Source organism: Tauraco erythrolophus, chromosome 14, assembly GCF_009769465.1.
Source record: "Tauraco erythrolophus isolate bTauEry1 chromosome 14, bTauEry1.pri, whole genome shotgun sequence".
Classification (NCBI taxonomy): domain Eukaryota; kingdom Metazoa; phylum Chordata; class Aves; order Musophagiformes; family Musophagidae; genus Tauraco; species Tauraco erythrolophus.
Window position 1 is genome coordinate 11,922,307 of NC_141478.1, and position 23,977 is coordinate 11,946,283.

The 23,977-nt window shown below is 39.5% G+C and overlaps 1 protein-coding gene across 6 annotated transcripts in view; it reads right to left on the reverse strand.

The window, feature by feature from the left end:
- Positions 1 to 402: 402 nt before the first annotated feature.
- Positions 403 to 23,977, reverse strand: part of GALK2 (galactokinase 2) — a 49,844-nt gene continuing 26,269 nt past the window's right edge. For 3 of the 6 annotated variants that reach the window (XM_086620070.1, XM_086620068.1, XM_086620066.1), the window contains 4 exons: positions 21,351 to 21,503; positions 16,209 to 16,419; positions 7,558 to 7,759; positions 403 to 827 (listed from right to left, as the gene is read on the reverse strand). In XM_086620070.1, the coding sequence (XP_086476196.1) occupies positions 623 to 827; positions 7,558 to 7,759; positions 16,209 to 16,419; positions 21,351 to 21,503 (771 nt within the window). In that variant the 3' untranslated portion in view covers positions 403 to 622. Of the gene's footprint in view, positions 828 to 6,781; positions 7,176 to 7,557; positions 7,760 to 16,208; positions 16,420 to 19,680; positions 19,768 to 21,350; positions 21,504 to 23,977 lie in introns of those variants that run through there. The other 3 variants (XM_086620065.1, XM_086620067.1, XM_086620069.1) reach the window with 3 other exon arrangements.

Genomic DNA, 23,977 nt, shown 5'->3' on the forward strand with positions numbered 1-23,977 from the left:
CTTGCACAAGGGTATGTAAGAAACATATAAGGAAAGTTTTCCTGTTTAATGTATTCCTAATGTTTGACTTGGCCTGCAAGTGCTCCTCCAATATTATCGTTAATTACAACACTAATAATTCTGTTTAAGGAGAGTATAAAACTTTTAACGTTTAGCAAGTTCCTTCCAATTTTCTGAATGCTTCGGTTGAATCTTCCGTTTTTCCTAGATGCTCTAAACAAAACAACATTGAAGAGAGTAAGCACTGAACACACTGCAAACGTTGCACGGTTCCTACCGTACCATGAACCAGCCCACTGCTCCACCTGGTATTACTTTTACGACAGTAAACAGAAAAGGAGAGAGACCCACTGTAACAAAGAAGCATCTTTATTTCAATTTCAGTTTTCTTTGTCAATAGGTTTTGTAAATCACAGTTTACACTGAAAGATATTTTTAGTATGAAAAAAGACATGACTTTATAATCAGACAGTTTTCTTTTAATCGTTTCTTCAGAAATATATTTTGATAATAGCAACTGCTCATTACAATAAAAAACAGAAAAGGCATTCATTTGCTGTGGCATGAGAAGTACTGCCAGTTCTACATGCCCTACATAGTTTCTTTAAAATTTTTACGTTCTTTAGGCCTCAACAAAAACCAAAGCTCCTCTTCCAGGTTTGCTAGCAAACAGAGTATTCTCCAGTGCTAACCTCTGGACACTGGTTTGGTAATATGCTTTTTTTACATTTTTTAGGAAAGTATTCAGCTTGTCAGTAGGCACCATTGACACAGTGCAGCCACCCCATCCAGCTCCAGTCAGACGTGACCCGATGGCCCCAAATTGCCTAAATAAGAGAAAAAAAAAAATCCTGTAAAACAAACTGAAAAGGGGTAATTTGTCATATTTAAAACGCCTATAGAAAGCTAGTGAATACTTTACTTGAAACACATCTGTGTCATCTGAACCTAACTTGGTTGCATGCGACATGACAGGAGTTTGCAGTTACTGTTTTGGACAAAAAAAAAAAAAATGCTGATGCTTTAAACTGCAATATAGTAATTTCTGTCAGTTCCAAAAGTCACCCTCGTTTTATAATGCTTCAGCATCAGCTGTTTTAAGGATCACAGCACAGCTGAGATGCAGAAAGCAGGAGAAGAAAGGAATTGTGTTAGCAACATTCGTAAGACATCAGAAGTGAAAACAGAAATACATGACAAAAATAACAAAAGAGGGTTCATAAACTAATTGCACAGGATGTAGGCATGCAGGCCATTTTCTAATGTGGCAAAGACAAATAGCTCTATTCTTTCAGGACAGATCTAAAACATGCTGAAGATTCACAGGCTTCTGCAGGACTGCTGAGCGTGCTAGTCAAGAAAAGGAGAGTTCAGAAACTCTTAAAAAGTCATACCGAGTCACTGCACTGCAATGTCTGCTTACGCTGAAGGGTCAGAGTTAGGCATCTCTCTTGAGAGCAACTTCATGAACTTAACAGAGTTACAGCAGTAGAGGTAAAGTATGAATTTAGTCCCAAAAGAAAAAGAAATGCTCTGAATAAGGAGGGTGAATAGAAAGAACAGTGACAAACACACGACATTCAAAAGATAAACCATTCCCAGCCTCAAGACACTGGCCTGCTAGAAATGTCCTACAGCAAATCCCCTGCCGTTACTCTGCACGATGCAGACGGCATCTCTTTAGAATTCAGTAGAATTATTTTCATTAGTTTGCTTACCTGTGTTCCTGATCTTTACTTAGATTCAGAAAAAGTAGGAAAATATCATGTCATAAATTTCTTGGGGGCTTTTCTAAACTAATCGGAACAGGATGATTTAGAAAACTCATTTGAAATCTTATTCTCATGAGAGATCTAATCTGATTTGCAAACAAATACTTTTGATATGTTTCCAATATCCACGCACAGAGAGAGTCAGCAGTCCTAGAATGTCTTTGAGAGAGAGACTGCATCATGTGAATAACATATTGGAAAATGACAGCTCACTCTGAGTAGGCTGTGGTAATTTTTCATATGTGCATTTTACATTAAATGAATCTGGTGTACTGCTGGGTTAGGCGAGGTTTTGGTCATGTTTCAAGCAACTACATGCATATGTGTTTGATTCTAAACACGCTTACATCTATTCTTGAACAGAAACACTTTCTTCAGCATGTCTGTGTGGTGCCACCCTTCATATTGACTCGATTTTATGTTCATTCTTTATTTCCTGTTGGTGTTTTATTTTATTTATTGTTATTCCTGTAAACCACTCATTCTCTGATGCAATTTTTGTCGTTTCTGGTCCATGGAGCAACCTCCTAAAATGAGCAGGATCCAACCCAGTCTCAATTGCAATCAACAGGGACATTCCCCTCAACTTCATAAGGCAAATCCACTTTTCAAAGTCTGCTAAACCAACTGTCTATACTCATTCGGTCTGTTACCTCAGTCAGAACTTCATATTTCAGATGGTGTCTGGCTTTTATTCTGGTAGGAAACTGAAATCTCTTCAGAATTGTTCTCAACCTTTTATTGATTTCATAATTTTCTGTGGTCATGCTCATGCCTCGTTTTTACTGAGTCATTTTAAAACGCTTAGTTGAAATAAAGCATAATGTAGACAGAAAATGTGCCTGTTTCAGAGCTGAAGTCACTGCATTTCAAAATACTGCAGCTAACAGTTTCAAACGTGGTGATATGATTAGACAGTTTGGGCTTCATGCTGAGGAACTTGGTGTTTTGATGGGCAGTGCTGTAACACCTGAAGCGAGCTACCTGATATTACAAGAATTCCGAAGTGAGCACCAAATGGCACGTCTGCTGGAGATATGATGCATGGGAGGTATCCAGGCCGAATGCGAGACAGTTAACTTTGGAACAGGTCTGAAACTGTCTTTTTTGAGTCTTGATCAGTTCAGTCCTAAGCTAGACTCCTCTGGCAAAGCGGGATCCATGGCCAGACACGCTCTTCCTGCGCACTGGCATCTAACTCAGGCGTTTATGAAGAGCAGTGTGAGTAGGCAATAACCGTGTGGGTGGAGCGCTCACCCACGCGGTGCGCGATGTGGGTTTAACGTGGGAAAGTTCCTATGCCCGCCTGGGCTGCGCTGCAGCTGTGAGGACCAGTAACAGAGGGAGAGACGGAGCACAGGAGAAAGACAACGCCTCTGTGCTTCAGTGTAGGGGGCTCTCGGCTTCCAGCCCTGAGTTCCAGTCTTTGCTTCTCAAAGAGTGTACGTATCGTGTTCCAGTATGCACTGGATAAAAAGAGGAAGGGGGTGTGTGGAAATGAGAGTAAAGACATGAGTACTGCAGCAAAGGAAAGAAGAATAAAAATGGAAGTCCCATAGTTTGGTATATGGAAGCAGTAAGAAAGATGTTGTAGTACCTCATTTTAAAAATAATTGTGCTGAAAGACGTGAAAAAATCAGAGCAACATTGTTAATTCCAAATACTCAAAATTACGAACAAGCTATTCAGAAAGCATAGAGTTAACATGGTGAGATTTAAATATATAATTTTGGGGGGAGTGGGGGATTCTACTTAGTCTGTTTTGTATCCTAGTGTGTATTTGAATAGCATCTTTAAGCCTTTTTGGCTCTGAAAGAGTTGCAAACTTCTTTTTGTAGGGTGCTTTTTGTTCGTTTTGTTGAATTTTCAAATTGTGCCATGACTCTAGGCTCTGCAACTTCAAAAAACTCAGGAGTGGTAAGAATCTTCATAAAATGCGGAGCTGTCTCAGCTACCATAATGCATTTGGACGTAATGTAAAAAAATTTAAATCTTTTAAAAGTGATCAGAGAGGACTTGGCTATCTCCAACTGTAAGGGGCGTGGCTGAGAACACAAAAATTATCAGGATTTACACCACCAAAAGATGGAGAGTAAGGGAATGAAAGTAATTTATTTGCAACACTCAAGGATTCTGAGAGATTTTCCAAGGTACCAAATGAATTCAGGAGCTCATATCGAGTTTTTATTCCTTAATTGTTTAGTAAATCTTCTATATTACTTACTTTAAAAGACTTTACAGGTAAACCAGCTATAAGCAGCGTGAGACAGGTTACAGAGTGTGCAAGTCTTCTGTCTTTGCAAAAAGAACAAAACCAACTGACCAACTGGTGGTTACAGTTTTCAGCACTACAAACCACAGCAAGTATGGATCCCCGTCTTTCTTGGCAGAGCTGTACAGTAAAACATAAAGATCTAGGCAAAACAGAAAACATCTGGATATGCAGATTATTCTTCACAGTTTAAACCTTGTAAGGAGAGAGCAGCAGTAGACTCAGGCAATTCTGTGGAATGTATTTTTGGAAAGGGTTTTTAAAGTTACAGGGCAGCTGTATATCACTGTAAGTAAAGAATGTAATTTATGTAGTTCCTGGCCATTTCTATAAACACATCAGCCAAGTTTTCCTAGAGTGACCAGTGATTTTATGTCCCTTAGTTTTTTAATGTATAACTTGAGAAAAGTTCAGACTTGTTTCCATTAGTTTCCAAATATTAGATGCTGGCTTAAACTGCATTCATCTAGAATGGCTATAGACTTTAGAAACCTAATCACAGAATCAGAAAAACACTAAAGAATATTGAACTTCTGAAGCAGAAAGACGTATTTCTTTGGAAATACTCTTGATGGGACAAGACTGTAAAGAATAATGAGCAAATAATTTGTTTCTGTGCAATGAACGTAATGAAAACATCCCAGATTAAATAATGCTAATATACCAATTAGAAGTCATGTCACACGAGTGACACTCTGCTGTGGTGCTCAGCTCTGCTGATCGCACTAGCTGTGGGCTCTGCTGCTGGTAAGTTACAAATCTGATGTAACATGGGCACACACATCACTTTTTTTTCCTTCGCTATTTATATTTTGGTCCCTGGAACTGAGACGCTCTGATTAATTTTAATTTAATTTAGTAAAATCCTAACCGCATACTCCTTTCCTTTGGGTTCTGCGGCTGTGGCTGTGCTACTGCCTGCAAGCCAGTGTCACGATACCCAAGCTAGCTCAGGGAGCAGCAGCTGTCTAGCTGTGAAAGCACAGAGCTCGGCATAAATGAGAAACAGAGAATTTCCATCCCCGTGCTGAGCTTCACGCTGCAACAGACTGTTGCTAGCATGGATGCTAAGCTTAGTTAAACGTAGCGCAGGTAACTCCATGATGTAGAGCAGATCTCACCGGTTCACACCTACTTGTTTTCCCCTACTTGAAACAGGGTAGGCTTCTCCTGGCATTTCTGAGAACAGGCCCTACCAGTGCGACTCAAGCTGGACACCCGATGTGAAGACACTTACAACGGCTGCTCACTTGTGCAAAGTTCAGTCGTCAGATGCTGCTGACTGAGGCACCAACGCTGGGGAGTTACGGCACCTCAGAACACTGCAGATATTAAGTTTTAGGGCTTTTCCTCTGTCAGTGGTGTCACAGAACAAGGAGTGCTGGTATCTTGCACTGGTAGCCCAAGACATTTGGTAATTCAGTAGGGCGGTTTCTGTCTTCAGCTGACTCTGGAGACAGTTCTCCCTTCTCACACGCAGACCAGCGTTCCCGTTGAGTAGCTGGAATAACCATAGTGGAATTGCCCCGCTGAGCGACTGTCATAGCTTATTCTATCATGTGGTCATTACGTGATACAACAAACTGAACACAGCCTGTGAGTTACGTACTGGATTGGCTCCCAAGAGAAGGAACAAAAATTGTACTGCTAAATTACAGTCAGACTGTCCAATGGCTATCAGGGCTTCTCTGTGTTTTATCACAAACCAGCATGTGTATCCCACATGCAAATCATCTGTGAATGTCCAAATGTCTCCTGTTCAGTTTTTAAGTTTGCAGTTTTCTGGCTCAGAGGCCATTTCATCTTGTCTGCAAAAGAAATCAGACTAACCTATTCAAACCTTGACACCTAAGTAAACATCTGTATCATACTCTATCAATTTACAAACCTGGTAAACAGTTATTACAACTTCATAATCTGCATGAGTAGAGAAGTAAGAAAGCATATGGCAAATGGAAAATTGCATGTCTGTAAAATCAATATTTTTATTATAAGCCAGACTAATTTTTTAGTTATTTAGCTGCTGCTAAATTTCACTTTTAGGTGGTAAGGTATTCATTCTTTTCTTTTTTCTTTTTAGCTTCAAATTGAAGCAGTTTCTGTTTTCTTCAAGACTGAAAGATAGAGAAAGAGGATCGGGTACTTTTTGCTTTGTAGAGTATTTGTTTCTAAAACACGTTCCCTTTCTGGTAGGGCAGTAACACCCTGGCTTAGGGCTGTCTCCCAAACTAAGCACACCCTTCTCCATGAAGAAGTAGGAACTGTAACAGATGAGCAGAAGTATGAAGATGGCATCACCAGGAGCCATGATGAAGTGAATGAGGGAAGTGGCTGGAAGAAGGTGGCTGAGGCAGGGATGGAGTAGTGGTGGGAAAGCTCAGGTGGGCAGCTGTTTAGTTCCCCAAGTCACTGTTAAAATGATCACCAACCACTGAATTCCTTCCATAGGCACAGAATTTAGATCAGAGTCAGCATAAGATGTCTGTTCTATGATTAAATGTACCAGAAAAATGGAAATTAAGAGGGACTGAAACGTATGCATCCTTCCACGCTGATCCTGTGGTCTGGATGGAATACCATGTAGCATGTGAGTACTAAGTATTTGGTTTTCCTTTTGTATTAAGGCATGGTTATACCAGATCTCATCATCCACTGTAACAGTTACCGCAGTAAGAGCCTGCTGCACACCACACCTGTGCTTTCCAGCGCACTTCATGCCATTTCTCAAACTCTGGCTAGAGGATATGAAACCGGGGAGGAACAGAGGGAGAAGAGAAGGGACAAAATGACATTCAAGGAAAGTGTTTCGGAGTTGAGAGGGCTTGTTTTATCTTGGCAAACTGAGTTAGGGAACCCAGCTGAAAGAATGAGGCTGGGGCAGAGACGGAGACTGAGTAATGTGGGGAATGCTCAGACGCACAACGCAGAGAGGCGAAGCAGCGACAGCCATCTGTACCAGTTAACACACTCATCTTTTAAACGGTGAATGCTGTCCAACCAACCTGGTACCCTCGACAACGTATTTTTTTTAATTGAAGAAAATGTGATAGCTCCATATACTGTTATGATTACAAGGCAACCTAAGAACGTAGAACAGGTTGCTTTTGCCCTGGAATTCCCATGGTGCGGTTCTGAAATGGTTAAGAAATACACAAAAAGTAAAAGAGTTCAAACAGAACCACTAAGATGATGTTTTAAGAAAACCAGTTATGACTACTTCTGCAACTTAAAAAAAGAATAGCCAACAGTCTAACGTAACACTTGTGATGATGGGTCAGGCCAAAAGCAAAGTCTGTAATAAAGCCGTAAACTGCAGCTTTCATCTGAAAGTATTACACAGATGTCAGTAGGGGAACAATTGACCATGTAATGTCCCTGCAGGAGATTAATTTTGTAATAAGAGACAAGAATACTTTCATTTTAAAATTGCAATAGCCAACGATGTCATATTTTCTCATCAATTCAAACAATATTCTCAACAGGCGATTACTCTTCCTTGTGGTCAGAACTTACAGGCAGATGTCTACCAGCCGATCCAGTTCAGGACAGCTGCATTCATACATCTCCCTGCAGCTGATATAGCTCTGGTTCATTAATTCCCCCAGCAGCTGGACTGCATTGGCAGGTGCTTCGCTGCATATCTTCTGAAATTCCAGCACTCTGGCAGCTTCACCATACACATGCTTTGCACGCTGGTATAACTTAAAGCTGGAAACTAAACAAAATGAAAATATTAAGTACTACAGTTATCCATCAACGTTCACTACAAAAGGAACATACAAAAATGCAGCAGAATTGTATTTTTTTTAGTAATTCATATTTTATATTAGAAGTCTTTAGGCTAAAAGTCTTCTGCAAACACTTACCTACCTCTTCTATAAAAGCCCTAATGAAATAGTATTTAGAATTTATCAAAAGACAATGTACATGTTTTTTTTCATGTTGGTAACTTCATGCACGTGCTCTGGTTATTTGCCGTTATTTCCTCAGTCTCTCTCTTTACTATGCGGGGCAAGCCACAAGCTCCAAGCGAGCAGTGACACGCCTGAGGGCATTCAGCTAAAGCTGTCGGGTTTGCAAATACCAGCAGAACTGAGTCATGGGCACACTCAGAAGGCACCCGGTGCCCTGCAGGCAGCCGTTGGCCAGCACCTGCTGGCCCAGGGATTGTGTGTGACTGCTCCAGGCTAAACCTGCATCAACTCTGTAAATGTGCGGATGGATCCTTTCTTGAAAAAAACACTACTTTTTTTTTTTTGAAACAGACTAACAAAAATGCTATTATCCCTATTTCCTGGTGCATAGGTAAAGAAGTCCTCTCAGATATTTTTCACAATGATACAAGCTGAATCTGTAAATAATACTAGATTAAAGGTACAGTGATGAGCACAGGTGCTTTCAGTTTGGTTTTCAGGCAAAAGAAAAAACCAACAACCTGCTTTCAGTTTTTGGTGTGTGTTACCAGCCAGAGTGCCAGTGCTGCCTGTGTGGATGTGAAGCAATGTCAAGCCCAGACAGGTTCTGCTTAGTATTGACCTACTAAGACGGAAGGCTAGTGCAAGGGGTTTGGCTGGAACTTTTCTATTGTGCCATGAAAAAGCAGTTCCTCTGGGAAGGGTGGAGGGTGCCCAAACCTGCGTGGCTCTTGGGGTAGAGACCTCCATCAAGCCTGAACAGGGGGCCATAAAAAGGAAGAGGGGATGGCTGTGGTCAAAGGCACCTCAAGCTACTCCTATTTACAGGAGGGTTTGGTTTGCAACTAATATCCAAGAACTGATCTGCCTTTCCCAAGCCAGTGTTGTAGATGGTTGTTTTTCTTTCCCAATATAGTTCTGTTTGCTCTAATGCCATGGCTGCAATTGAGGAAGCATTGTTCACCAGAAGCGTGCATGACATAATTTATTATTAAATTGATTTAATTGAGCTGTTTGGGTGGTAAATATTAGACCAGTGGACTCTATTCTCTATGTGGAGCACCTAGTGCAGTATGTTTCCTTATTTCATCACACCTCAAGCCCACTCTTGTTAGAGCACCTCAGAACATCCCTCATTTTCTTTCTACATGTAAATTCTCCTTTAGAGCAAGGTCTCTTTCCTTGTTTCAGCTCCTGTTTTCTCGTGCTTTCTAAGATGGCTGATGAAACAGCTGAACAGGGGTAAAAGGAGGAGACAGACAAGCCCTGTATTCAAAACAGAACTTGCTGTCTGACCCAGACACATGGAGTTCCCACTTGGCTGTTCCGTGAAGACAGCCAAGTTCTGGAACCACTTCTGATGATTTCAGCAATCTACATTCGCGAGTATATGCAGAAATCTTCCTTGAAAGACTGGAAACAAAATTGTGTCCAGTATTAAGCCTCTTGTATGTATACTCCAGATTGCAACCCTCTCAGACTAAATCTTCATCAGCATCCATATAATTTCATTTTATTTCTCCAGAGTAAGTGTAAATCACAACTGTAAATGCTGAGACACACACAAGTAGTTTAAAATGAGAGAACATTGAACGTAGCGGTGTTCTGCTACTGGTGATATTTATTTTGTAATTCGATACAGCCTGCTACTGAGAAACTCTATGTTGCTGTCTTTCGAACAGGTCTTCTAAATGCATTTCAAACTAGGACAGAAATGAGAAAACTGAGTGCCTCCCAGACACGTTATCTTGAGAGAATCACACAGGAAGAGCATATTTTGGTTTCCCATCTAGAGGTGGGTTTTACTCCACTGGATTTTTCTGCTGCTGGATTTACTTGCACTGTTTACAGAGTGACGCCTCAGTGTTTTTGAATGTTGAAGAAAGGCAGCTTGGCCTATTTTTAAGGATGGTTTCCCTTTAAATATTCTTTTCTTATAAGCCATTGTTTTAGAGCAAGGAGATTTCTAAATGTGCATTCGTTTAGGGAATATCTAAAGTTGCGTGAGAGATTGCCATAGCTCACACTCTCTTGTAAATCACCATTGAACAGTAGTAACCCAAAGAATGAACTGAAAACATGTCTGGTTTCAATTGTAGGGCAACAGACTTGCCAAAGGCTGTGATTGATTTCGAGACCACCCTTTGGTAGAGTAATGCTCCACTGGCCAGATTACCTTAAAAATCTGTGGGGTTGTGTTGAGCTCGTCGTGTTATGAACTGGCAACCAGAATGGGCGCTCCAGCTGCTGGCTGCCAGCCAAGAGATCTGAACCGTGTCCTTGGCAGCGTTTGCTCCCAGAACAGTCACTCTGCATAGGGGAGAATCTGCTACCTTGACGCTGGCTTCCTCTCGATGCGGAAGAATCCTCTCGGGCAGTTCTCAAGCGAGAGAGAGCGGCTGTACGCTATTTTCAGACTCCTTTGTGGACACTTACCCAATTAGTATCAGTTAATGGTTGGTACATTTACCCCAGCTATTGGCTGGTTATGGGCAGTGCTTTATTTCAGAAAATTACGTTTGTGTTTAAAAAATATTTTTTATAGTTTGCTTTTCCTCTCTGGCAGTGTACTGTTCAGGTAAAATTATCTTCGGGACAGCAAACACCCCTGTATTCTATAAGTCTTGTTCTAAAATAATGAAACGATTCACGTATTTTCAGCTTTCAACACCGAGTGCCTCTGGTAATAGAGAAACCCTCTTGTATCTCTTCCGTTTGGACAGTCAAATCAACCATCTCTATATAATAAAAGACAGCCAAGCACACGTGGTATTTCCAAAAACTACATCTATACTGGAATCTCCTTGCTACATCACAGCCTGTATATTAGCTCCACATAAATAAAATCCACATTAACAGAGATGGCAGAGCTATGGAGGCTGTGATTTTAGAAGAACACAGGAACTGATCAGAATCTTCATGCTTCATGTGCCATGTTTTTTACAATTAGAAAAGACTCATTTCCTGAGCCACACTCAGTCACGGTTAAAAGAAACAAAACCAAAGTGCGCACAACGGCTTCATTTATAGCTGAGCTAAGGCTGGAGTGCTTGGAAAGAGGGAAAACTGAAGCCTTCCAAGTGAATCTTCCAGTGTTGCACAGGACTGCGTTATATGGTCTCGCGCTCTGTGGTGCTCAGAGAAGAGCAACAAAGCAGGATTTTAGGGAACTAATGCCAGATCCTTAAAAGCATGTGGATCCTTAAATCTATTATAGTGTATGGAAATTAGGAACTTAATCTGACTGAAAATGTAAATATACGTTCCTAATCCAGTAAACTATAAAGGCCTGGTTTCTCCTGCTTAAATTTATTCCCAAATTAGGGGTACAGGTATCCTCAGCTCCATCTTCTGTTAGTGAAAAGGGCAGGTTAGGGAACCATTTATCCCACCCGAGACCTGGATTGCCCTGTGGTACCCATTTCTCTGGTGACTAGAGAGGAACTTAAAACCTCTGGTGTACTGAAACTAGCAGGCTGCCATGTTCTGCATAGCTCACTGCCGTGCAGGAATGAACTGGTTGATTTTGGACCTAGTCACACTTACACAATCAGAATCTCAGAGGCTCTTTTGTCCCTATCTGAAAAGACAGTGATTTATTTTGCATGGTATCAGCTGCATACAGAAAGCTTCTTGCAGACTCAAGTGAGGATGAGTGATACCTTTTATGGATTGAAACGTACACATCAGGAGAAATTAAAGTAAAACTGAAAAGTCAAAATGAGACCAAAGAAAACTGAGGAAGATAAGGAATCCTATACTTGAGTCTGCTCTTAGTGACATTTTGTCACTAAATTTTTAACACATTTTACTTCTATTCAGGCTGCTATTGGAGCAGCTAATCCACCTTCCAGGTCATAGTATCACTGTGTTTCTGAAGTTTCAAAGAGGACATAGAGCATCTTCTACAAGGAATCTCCTCCGCTGTTAACTGCTTTGGATTACCAGTCTTATCTGTTTTTTGGAGAATGCCAGCAACCCTTGCTGACCCTTTGTGGATTCTCCGCACCTTGGCTTTGCTCCTCTGCAGAGAAATCATTTCTGTAATGTCATCCATGAACAGGTATATTCAATCCACTTATAAACCACCAAATGCCCTTGAAAGAAATAGTGATGTTTTCCAGTGCACTAATAGCTTGCACTGCAGCAAGAACCTTCCAAGTTGTTAAGACACAGCAGACTAGTGTTAATGAAACTTTGTCCAAAGTCCATATAAAATCTCTTAAAAACAAACAAAAACCTGGGCTATTAGTCCCAAACAACTGTGGGTTAATTAAATACAACCAAGAAGTTTACTGTGGGTTTTCGGCTGTAGGGTCGTATTTTTAATTTTAGCTTTACAAAATTGTGCAAACCTGTCCACTCCATTTACAGGGACTTTTTTTCTTTATAATTAAACGTTGTGGCTTCTCAGCAACTCATATTATTTGTTACAAGTTCGACTTCAGCAGATTCCTTTCTTTAGAGGCTTCCTGTACAATTCTATCTGACCTTTAGCTAAACACCAACCTCTTTAGACTACACATTTTTTTCTAGTTGCTTTGGCAGCTTCTAAAGATATGTTTCACTGTAGATTAATGAGCTACACATGGCTGATGGGACTGTTAGAAATTTAGAACAGGAAAAACTCACCGACGCAAAATCATGTAGGGGACAGTTTCTACCACCATTACTCATGTGGAATAGTACCCTTCTCTGTTAGGCATCCTGCTGATTGAACATGATGAGGGTGAAGGTTTCTGGCTCATAATGAGTACAAGAAAATGCTGCCAGATGGGTTTAATTTGAGCCAGATTGTGAACCCCCTACTCAAAGTGGGGAACAGTTACTCTACCAAGACGGCTCAAGTAACTGTTCGCAATCCGTCTTTCTGAAAATAAACCAGGGGACGAGTCTTTGCTGGATTCAGTGACCCATTTAGCAAACACCTGCTTCAAGATTATGGTAACTACTGATTTGAAGTGGTCCTTCCTCCAGAGGAACGCTAGCTGTAACAAGGCCTTTGCAACTCACCCAGACAGTTCAGTGCACAACCTGTGGCACACCTCAAAGGCTGGCATCCTCCAGGGAGCTGTGTGGGATCTGCCTGGAGCGGCCACCTCTCTGGGGCTCATCCCAAGTAAACCATGTTTTTGTGGAAGGGGATGGTACATTCCCAAATTTCTCCCTGACATGGATCAGGCTGGATCCTCGAGCTGGGAAAAGCTCTTAGGTCTACCAGTTTGGAGGTAACTTCTGTTCTTGTAAGACGAGGGTACTCTACTCATGCACATGACAAAGCTAGATGTATCCCAGAGCAGCCTGACAGAATATCCGAGGCCACCTTCACATACGCCTGTCTGCAAATGAAGCTGAAACTGTTCTTGCACTGAGATCACCATTAATACAAATTACTTGGCAGTGGGAATGAAAGGCTATTCAAGCACCACTCACTGAAGCTACAGCACACACTTGGAATTCTCTTTCCAGGTGACAAATAGGAAGGCAGTTAAACAGCCAAATCCACACAGCAAATTGATGGCTGCTCCTCCCATAGCGATTTCATTCCCAGGTTTAAATGTCAAAATTAGACTACAATTTTATACATGAAAAGGAAAAATGGCTTTTAAAATACCTCATTTAAGAAGGAAAAACATTTCATGGTTAAAGGAATACACTGTTTTACAGGAGAATATCCTTTTGTGGTGAAGCTTATAAATACTTAATGTCCTACAATCACCACGCACTAAAAGTTCTGTAAAGCGCTTGAGTTCAAGCCAAAGTTATGGCATAGTACACCTTAGAAAGTAATAAATATTATTTTTTTCTAGAGATGTTCAGAAGCCACAAGCGGAATCCATGTGTAAACATTTGCAAGGGAGATTTAAACTCAGGATTTTGAGCTGGCCAAGGAACAACTGCAAGAAGTTTAGAGAGGCTTTATGCACTGTCTGTATGCCAAACCTGAGCAACAAGTGGGCTGTACGGTGGAGAACTGCAGAAATCCTTGAGTACCTCCCTATAAAAAGGGATGCAAAGTTGCTGCAGCTTCCAGACCTGGCCTGGGACTTGCCCAAAGCCTGTCCATACCATTTTCCTTTGTGATGTGCAGCTTTTATCTGATCAGCCTTATGTACTCACAGAATTTGATGTTAAGTGTACAGTACCATCACTCTAGGAGTAGAGGAGAGCTAGACTTAAGACTAAAATAATACCTACATAGCACTTTCAGATCCTTAAAACATGAGATATAATGCCATTACTTGTAACTATCACTGGGCTTTGAATAGTACAAAAAATTAAAACTACTGACAATTTATATTCAGCCACAGAGAAAACTCAGTATCCAGTAAATGATCTAAACAGTAATTCTCACGCAAATATTTTATCAGAAAAGTTGATAAAAGCATACAAAGGAAGAAAGATACCCTAAGTCTCCTAAGTGTTATGGTTCCTTCTTCATGTCGAACAAAAAAGTTCAACAACATTCCGAAATCCTCTGCAGAGATTACTTACTTGTCAGTATGTTTGCTCTCACAAGAAGCAGCCAGGCATTGTCCTTACAATATAGTGGGAAAGTAGAGGGGAAATAAGAAAAATATTTTTGTCAAACAGCCTCCGGTTTTCCAAAGCCAACATAAAATGTAATTTGTTTAGTGCGTAACAAAAACAAACAGTGGATTTAGATTCCTTCTTTTTGTGTCTGTCTTGTGTCTTCTTTGCATATAGTTTTATGGAAATTTGTTATTTAATTTTATATTCTACGTGCAAAGCGGCTTTTACCATAACCCATTTTAATTTGCCTTATCAAATGAAATCATGGTCATGCAAGTTTAAGAGATTCTGTTTAGCAAACGTCTGCAAATGCTATTCAGAGCCACAGTATAAAATTTCCTTTGAGTTTTTTTCTATAGCTTTCATGTTTAGATTTTTTTATCCAGACTTTGGTTTTTGAAAAAAATCAAAATAACCTGTATAAACAATTCAGTTCTACAGAACTGTAGAATTTTGTTTTATAAACCAGGTATAAGAAGTATAAACATCTGTAAGTTAATAGCCTTCTGTTGCTCCATGAAGAGGAGAGTAGGGGGACAGCACAAAACATTTACAACCTTGTCGTTTCCCATGAAAACGTTGCAGAGTGCAGGTACCTGGCTCAGTATGTTTCTCGTGTACGTACAGCACAGAGTTATTTTAACTCTTTCTATGGAGATAAAGAGCTGGATTAAGATACCATATTCCATGCTGGCACCCTCTGGCAGTGTAATTAGACAGTATGGTAGTTTCATCTCTCTGATACCCCTGGGGAGCAAAACAGGTTCTAGATTCAGGACCTGGTCCTTGGTCAATATATAAAGTTTACAATCATTCCAGATATAGAGATTATTTAAACATAAGCATCAGCATATTACTGATTTATATGCATCGAATATACGCGTCCCTGGAAACAGTCTCAGGAAGGACAGGTGAGGTTACAATTCCTCTACAAAACAGCAGAAGTATTAAAGCCACACAATGGAACCAAAGTTCTTAAAGACTCTTATCTCAAATGGAAACCTGTTGTGAATGCGAATTAATTACTTCATAAATGCTGTATTATTCAGTATTATTAACAACTCTACTGTATGTATCAGGATCCACTCCGTGGGCGCCAATGCTCATGACTACATGATATAATCATACGCAATAATACATAGCAAATACTTTAAATAGTAAATTGTGCATCAATATTTCCTAAACCAAAAAAAAAATATCAGTAGTGACAGAAACTTCTTTCTCAGGAGAGACTCAGATGCCTTGCTGCCCACTGCATGCTCTGTGAAGTGATCAACTCAAACACAGAAACACAAGCTCCGTCTATGCCGGTCTCTAACGCCAGTCAAGGGAGAGCAAACAGGATTCATTTCAGTGATGCTGTAACCATCCAAAATGTTTGGGCTTGTAAGAGCTATTGCCTAAAAAGGAAGCCTAGTTTAGGCTTTTCCCTAGAATAAAACCTGGGTTATTTAAAGACTCGAAAGCAGCACAGGTTAATCTAAAATAGTAAGTGATCTGCTACTTCTACCATTTTAGAAATAATTCAATCATAAGCAAAGTTTTTCTCTATTTTAAGTTAAAAGTTGGAATGAAAATCGTGTTATCAATTGTTGCCACCCAAGATTCTGGGTAAGTATTCTGGCAAGACTTCCACTTGCACCACTTATTAATACATAAACTTTTATATAATACAAACATTGTACACTAAAAACCCACTGTTTCATATATGCTTACCATCTCGCATGTTTTGACTAAGGATCTGAGAGTGGAGCTCCTCCAGGCTAATTCCCAGGCATTTACAAATTTCCTCTGTGCTGTAAGGCTCAGGATGCAATACCTCCTCGACAATGGTCAGCATTTCCTCTAGGCTAACTCCTAGCTTGGTTTGCACATCATGGAGTCTCAACATGTTTTTCCAGTCCAAGTTTTTTGACTTTGAGAGAAGCTAAAATTGAAAAAATAAACCAGAAAATATTGTGTCTTCCTGTTTAAAACTATTTCATTGTCCATACACACCTTTAACACCCATTTGCTCTTTTTGTTTTTTAATTGGGAACCACCAGAAGCTACTTTCTGTACACAGCGGATAATCATTACATTTATTTATCAAAGGTCTGCGAATGACAGATACTCTTCCAACAAATCAGATATTGTCTGTAAAATCCGTCCTGGCATTATTTGTGTGATATCAAATCAGTGATTTATCCTTTTCCATGGATGTTGTTACTTCAAGCACTTACTAACCTTTTACAACCACATTCAGACCATTGCTTATATAAATGCTACAATGTCGTAACACTAAAAGTCCCTAAGAAGTCTATTTCTGTACTGTTAGAATTTGCTCTAACATTTAAAACTATTTGACCTTTCCAGTACGCTCCTGGACTTTTTTGAAGAACGTTTGAGGTTGTCATTAAAACCTTTTCTCATAAGAGCCTTGAAAATATGAAAGTAGGCGTAAGATTTGTGCGGGAGAATTAACTGTAACCTTTCTCAGTCTCTACAGTTTGAAGTAAATTTAAAGTACGGTCTTTTAACATCCACTTTAAAGGAAGTTTTGAGCCCTACTGGAAGGTTACGATGTGTTAGTCAGAACCTGCTCTATTCCTACATGAACACTATAATGCTAATTAGTTATAGAGATATGCTTTTCCCACTCCAGACAATGATGTCATGTTTGGTGTATCTTTGTGATGTTTTGGCAATTGACAGTAGTTACTTCAATCACCAGAATCCTGAAAGGAAATATATCAAAGAGGCTTTTCTCTGGAAGGTTGCTACATGTGTTGATGCTCTCATGTGCCTAATGAAAATGGTTGAGTAAAGCAGCTTTCCTTATAAGGTGGAATATTTTTAACGTTACTAAGTATAGAAAAATACTAAGTGATCATCGCAGGATCCTACTGATGTACCATCTTTAATTTCAACAGATTACTACCGAGTCAGACACAGTTTAGCGGGTGCACGCCAATGTCGTTTTACTGTAATCATAGGCACGTGACATACCTCCAATTCTGCACCATTTGAGTTGAGATTAAAGCTTCCAGGTGTGTCAGATGAGGCTGTATGTTTGCAGAGAGTTTAAACCAGGGCAGCAAGACCAGGGAATCCTTTTCCCATTCAAATCAGTGTTAAAACCTCTCATCAAGAGAGCCAAGATTTCACCCAGTGCGTTGTTATTCTTCTCAATAAACACTGTTTTTGAGTGAGATTGGTTTGAAATCATTTACGTCTCAATTTAGCAAAGCTGTTTAACTTCCTGGGTTAAAAACATCATGGGATTTACATACATGTCCGAAAAGTATTTGCTCTGCTTTGTGCAAAGTTAAAGTATGAAATTTAAGCAGAAGATCTGCTGCCCAACTACCTGCGGTACATTCTCACTCTCCTGCTCTCCTCCAACAGTACTTTTGCAGGGGCTTTTCCAGTTTTGTTTTATTACAGTATATAAAAATTAACTACTTTTGGTGCCATCTAGTGACTTGCTAAAATTTACGTGAGGCTTAGTAGAGCAGAACAAACAAAATCCAATTAAAATCCAAATCGTGTGACTCTGTTGCCATTTAAAACACAGTTTTGTATGTTCAGTGGTAGGGGAAGAAGCAGCACTGTCTAGTGGCTAATGCGGAAATCAGGGTGAGAAAATGTGCTTGTAAAAGACTGCTTAGGTAACTTCTGGCCTGCTTTTCAAAGGCTCCGAGTATGTAGAACTCCACAGCCTTTATGTAATTGTATTTTAGGTTACTTATCAATACATTAGAATAACAGTTATTGCTTCACTTGTTTTACTTAATAGATCTTATGCTGGTGCATATTTGTGGCATGTTCTTAAATCTGCTTCAAGGTGCTAAACGAATGGACATTTTTTTCCTCATACTTTAATCCAAATGATCATCAATCCCTTTTTTAATGAATAATCCCCTGTAGAAACATGTCGTGTATTGTTACATCTGTTCTCATTTCTATACTTCAAGGGAGATGCTCAGATGAGCTAACTATGCTGGGGTTTTACAGGTCAAATGTTACAAATGGAAATAGACCTCATCAGGCCAGTGGGCAGGGCCGTGTTGGAAAGGTCCGTACTGCTTATAGCAAAGTTTCAATTCTAACAGCACTGGGGAAAATGTTATGGGCAAACAGAGATGGCTTTTGAAAATAATCTAGCTGTGGCAGCTCAAATTGTAATGGACACAGAAGAGAAATGGGACAAAATCCCATCTATTAAATGTACAACAGTAATCCCGGTACTGATCCCACAGTTGGACATTTTCTTGATGATCTCTGACTAGATGGATTAAAGACATGGACATCATCCAGCTGGCTCTTAACTGCCAGGATATAGCATCTGTAGGCTTTATCGTCCTTTATTGTTCAACACAGGCACACTGGAGAACTGCAAGTAACTAAGAGGAAAACATACTTAGTAAATGATGGGTCACATATAAATCAAAGAAAGTCTGACTAGGAGTAAGCGTAGGAATACTTAGCCATTGTATAGCAACCTCACTTTCTTGCACTTTACATTTCTAGAAGGTCATCTGAGCATCTTTCCGCATTCAACAAATATTGGTTGATTAACTATATGGCATTCCAGTTGCAGACATGCTTAGCACCACTCTGTAGCTGAAAGGAAGTGACCCACACGTGGTGAAGCAGGGGAGGGCAGAGCGTTCACTCATGCTCATGGTCATCCTGCAGCACCTACTGTGCAACTCTTCTGAAGTATAAAGTACAAGTTAATTTCCTTTGGAATTGCCAGTGTTCTGTGGAACCCAAGTGTCTTTTAAATGCACTGTTTAATGGAGTACAGGAAAGCGCTTAGAGGCTACAACAAGAATAGAGAAAGAAAAAAAAAGCAAAACGATGACTGTCCAGAAGGGAAGGGAAAGGAACAGAACCTGAGAAAGATGATTTTATGAGGATGATCAAGAGCTCGCTTGCTGCAGGACAGGCTGACATCAAAACGTTCTTTCTACACTAATGCCGGCAGTGGCATGTTTTGTTGGCATCTTTACTTGCATGGAGCTTTCTGCAAACAGTATGAAATTTTAGAATGACCTAAAGCAGAAAAGGGGAAAAAGGCCTCTCCTAAGGCACTTATCAATGAGAATTTCTTTTAAAGCATTATTGCGAGGCCTAGCATGTTATTTCATAGTTCCATTAGCTTAATGGTGCTTAAAAGACTTCCCTGCTTCCACTTACATACCTGCCCTCCTTCACCCCACTGTGACCTGCTCCTAAAGACGCTCTTTTCCTGGCTCAGCGTACTTGTATAGCGTGTGCAACTTTCCATCTGGGTAGCATATGTTTAAAAATAGACAGGTGTATGTTGTTAGTCTTCTTAAAATCAAGCATCTGCTAAAGGTACCTTAGAGATTGCATCATTGCTAACAGGAATGTAAAAAAAAATTCGTCTTTCCTTACCACCTTTTCAGTTTACTGCACAGCACCAATAACTTAAAGCAATTTCAAAAACTGTGATTCAATTCACAAAATCTGGGATACAGAACAATACTTCAAAAGCTCTTACAACTTAATGCACTCATCGTGTAGTTTGCTTTTTAGAAGAGATCATCTGTGAAGGCTCTTTCTTACGCATAAAAATTTCCAAAAGAAGCTCTTCCAAAAATACTTACTCAGCCAATTAACTGTCCTAAATTAGAGGCTTATCAGTTATACCAGGACCAACACACAGAGCGGTCCTTATTTTGATTTTCTTAATGGCATAAGAATCTTTTTATAAACTTCAGTGACAACTATGGTCACTGACACTCTTATTTTTACCATATCTTATATACATCTAAAATGCAGCTATGTTCTTTGTTCCTGAGTTTAAAGGCCATTTAAAAAGTCATTTGAAGTTTAGCTTCCCTCCTCAAAAAATATCTCAGCACAGTATTTTACATTACGTTTTGTTAGTATCTGTTCATCTCGTCTTTTTTTTTTTTTTAGCATTAACTATGGTAATTTTTCATAGAATTATGATGCCAACAGATGCTCAAAGTGCTTTTGAGTATTGCTCAGATTTTGTCCAAATGTTTTGTGGCAAGGAGTTCCACAAACTGCAGTTTTCAAAACTTTCATCTACACTTTATGACTCAAATTCTGTGCTTTCACACAGCACACTATGTTGGGTGTAATTGCAGTGAATCTTTATGCTTACTCCTCACTTAATCTAATCAAAGAAAAATCCACTGTATTCCTGTAACAAACTCAAATCAAAACCTACATCTACATATTCCCAAACGTATGGTCTACAAATTCCAGAACTGAAGTGGAACTTAGATCTTTTCATGTTCAAATTCCATACATTTTAGAGATAATTGCAAGCTGTAAACTGGCAGCACAACCTAAATGTTGGGGTTTGATTCAAGCCTGTTTTTAAACTTCACACTGACATACATGCTGCTATTCAGCATTTCCAATATTACTTCCAGGCCTCCAACTAGTAGCTTTGATGTCCTCTAAACCCTAGAAAATACACATCTATTACCATATATACATATAAGCATATGACCACACTGGTTGCTTTCTACTATTTTTCATTATTCAGCTTTAATTAGAAACAGTCTATCTTATTAACTGAGAATACTTTTTGCTGAAAAATAGACTTATTTCCTCCGTTGAAATATAATACAAAATAAATTGAATAGAACTAAATCACACAATCTTCTATATAAGGGCACAGTCCTTGCACTTCCATTAAACTCAGCAGGAGTTCTGTTTCTGCAGAGATGGAGGTGTCTGGTTATGGAAAGAAAAATGCTACTTAAAGTAGCACCTAGCCAGGTGTTAAAGACATGATTGGTCAGAAGTGGCAAACAGCATGTGTTTAGATGAAGGTTTCATTAGAGTTTGACACAAGCCATACGTTACCTTCGTAGCCAGACGACACTCCATTACCCTAATATTGAAATGAGAAGTTGCTGCTTTATTCATTTCAACACAACTGTTAGCAATAACAAACACTGCTCCACTTGGAAGTCTAACATCAGTTGCCCTCAGAGGACTGAACTCTATCAACTTTGCCTATTGAAAGAAAAATGAATGGTTAGTTTTAATTTACTACTAGCTAACAGTGCACTTAGTTCTATAAATCAAATGCAAATTTGCATGTTTTTTCTCTTGAAAATCCAGGGACAGTTAAGGAAAGAAAACTGACATGAAACAGTGAGAAAAGAGGTTTAACCTCATTGGCCACGTTACACATACTTTTCAAACCTTTCCCTTGTAAAAATGTTTCCATTAAGTCGTTGCGTTTTTTCAGCATTTCACAGAATCCCACCCAACCTATTTTTCTTGCCTGCTTAAGACAACAGCTTTTCTTTGATCTACAGAAAAGTACCAGGCCTGGCTGAAGCTAATGTGCGTGCCATTAGGAACAAGGGGCTTCACGTTCCTTTCCCCTTCACCAATGTCCACCTCCCCCTTAGTTTTCTCATCTTCCACTAAATCAAGATTAGTTCTCCGAGGTACAGAACAGTACCAAAATCTTAGGACTGCCTGGAGACAGTTATCACGTTACATACAGACAATCAGAGAAATTAAATAAAACAATATATAAAAAATGTAGTTACTGTCTCCTTCCTTCTGACATAAGAGACTGTCTTGCCTCACAGTTGCCTTACACAGCCTGCATAAGATGTTCCCAACATTTTGTGACCTTTTCATGGAATAAGCTAGGCATCCATTAATTAAATAATTCAGGATGTAATGTAATCAAGAGATTAAATTCACATCTGGTTTTTCATTGGGATAAGTTGTAAATCATGTGCCCTGCTTTGGCTTCTTAGAATAGACTGTAACTGCAAGCAGGGACGTCTTACTGGTTTTGGCATTGTTAGTCCCCAGAGAGTTCCTTGAGCAGCTAGAGTGCTAAATAAACAATGACAAATCTGCTTGTACATTATGTACAGCATGTGTGTCACTCCCTGCTATTGAGATTACGGACCGCATCACAGAATTACCATCAAGACAGACAAGCTTGCTTACATTTCAATATACCCTTTAAGAACTGCTACATTACCACTAAGCTGGTCCAGTGTCCTGCTTGTGACAGTGGCCATAAATGGATATTTAGAGGGAATACAAAAATAGGACGTATACAAAGCAATCTTTTTGTTGGGTATATTCTTCCAGCTTCCCATAAGCAAAGATTACAGAGGTTATACTTACACTGGAAGACACATCAGACTATCCTGTTTAATAGCTACAAATATGTTAATACTCTATCCGTGTACCCAAGAAGGTCTTTTATGGACCCTTTTTAAAGTTTTGCCTTCCACAATGTACGGTATTTCTCAATTTAACAATGAATGTTTTGGAAAAAACAACTCCAAACTTCCTTGTTTGTTTTTAACAAGCTGCTTGCTAATGTCATTCTGTTTCCATTAGCTCTTTGGTTATGAAAAACATTGAATTCTCCATTTACCTTCTCTTACCCATTCAGGAGTTTTACAGAGCTTCGAAGAATCACCCTCTAAGATACTTGTTTTCCAAGCTAAAAAGTTTTACATTATTCAGTCAATGCTCATATAAAAAATGGCTTTGATCAACCTCAGTGTCCTTTACTGCACTTTTCCTGTTGTAGCATATTTTTTCTGAGATGGGAGGCCAGAACTGCATTCAGCTGCAAGCATACTGAAGCAAGGATATTTTCTGGTTTGTTCACAGTTTCTTTTCTAATGTTTTCTTTGCCTTTTTGATCACCACCTCTGTATGTGAGAAAAGTCTCCACTCATATGATCATCCGTGTGTATGCCAGGAAAATACGCTGCTTCCTCCAGCATTCATGTAGCTGTGTGTTTACTACTAACAGTGTAACTGTGAAGAAAAAGGGTGCAGTAGACACAGGTGATGTGAAATTGAAAATACATGTGTGTCATGATGGAATTAAATGTTTGGTGTAATTCTAGGGAATAGCTTATTTTCTGTATAAGCTTATCCAAGATAGGGCATTAAGGAACAAGAGCTGTAGACATATAATATCACAATTATAAGCAAAGTAAAGGTTGTCATGAAACGCTACATTCATGTCAATGAAAGTATTTTGACAGGTTTTAGGTTTGAATATTCGCAGTCTTGTGCACCTTTGGGGACAGATGAACTCCACTGTAAATTCCACTGCAAGCACTCATGCATAATAACTTGGCAGGTCCTGTATATCATTACTAGTCCACCTTCTGTCACCACGTTCAAGACAGCTAAGTGCCTTCTACATCAGATTCCAGCCACAGAATTGTCTGGAATTAGCAAAACTGTGAAAAAAAAATAATCTCCATTGTCTTTATAACTGGATCTGGCAAAACTTCCTAGAACTGTTCGGTTATAAGAAGTTTCAAGAAAGCATTTTTGTAATAATTATCCCATTTGCACCGAATACAAGGCATACCGACCATTCAGACTTCATTATATGAGAAACATTCTAAGTTCAGTGATGAATTAGCCAAATAGTGTGGAACCTGGTGCTCTTCTGGAGTACAGATTTCCTCACATCTTTTCTT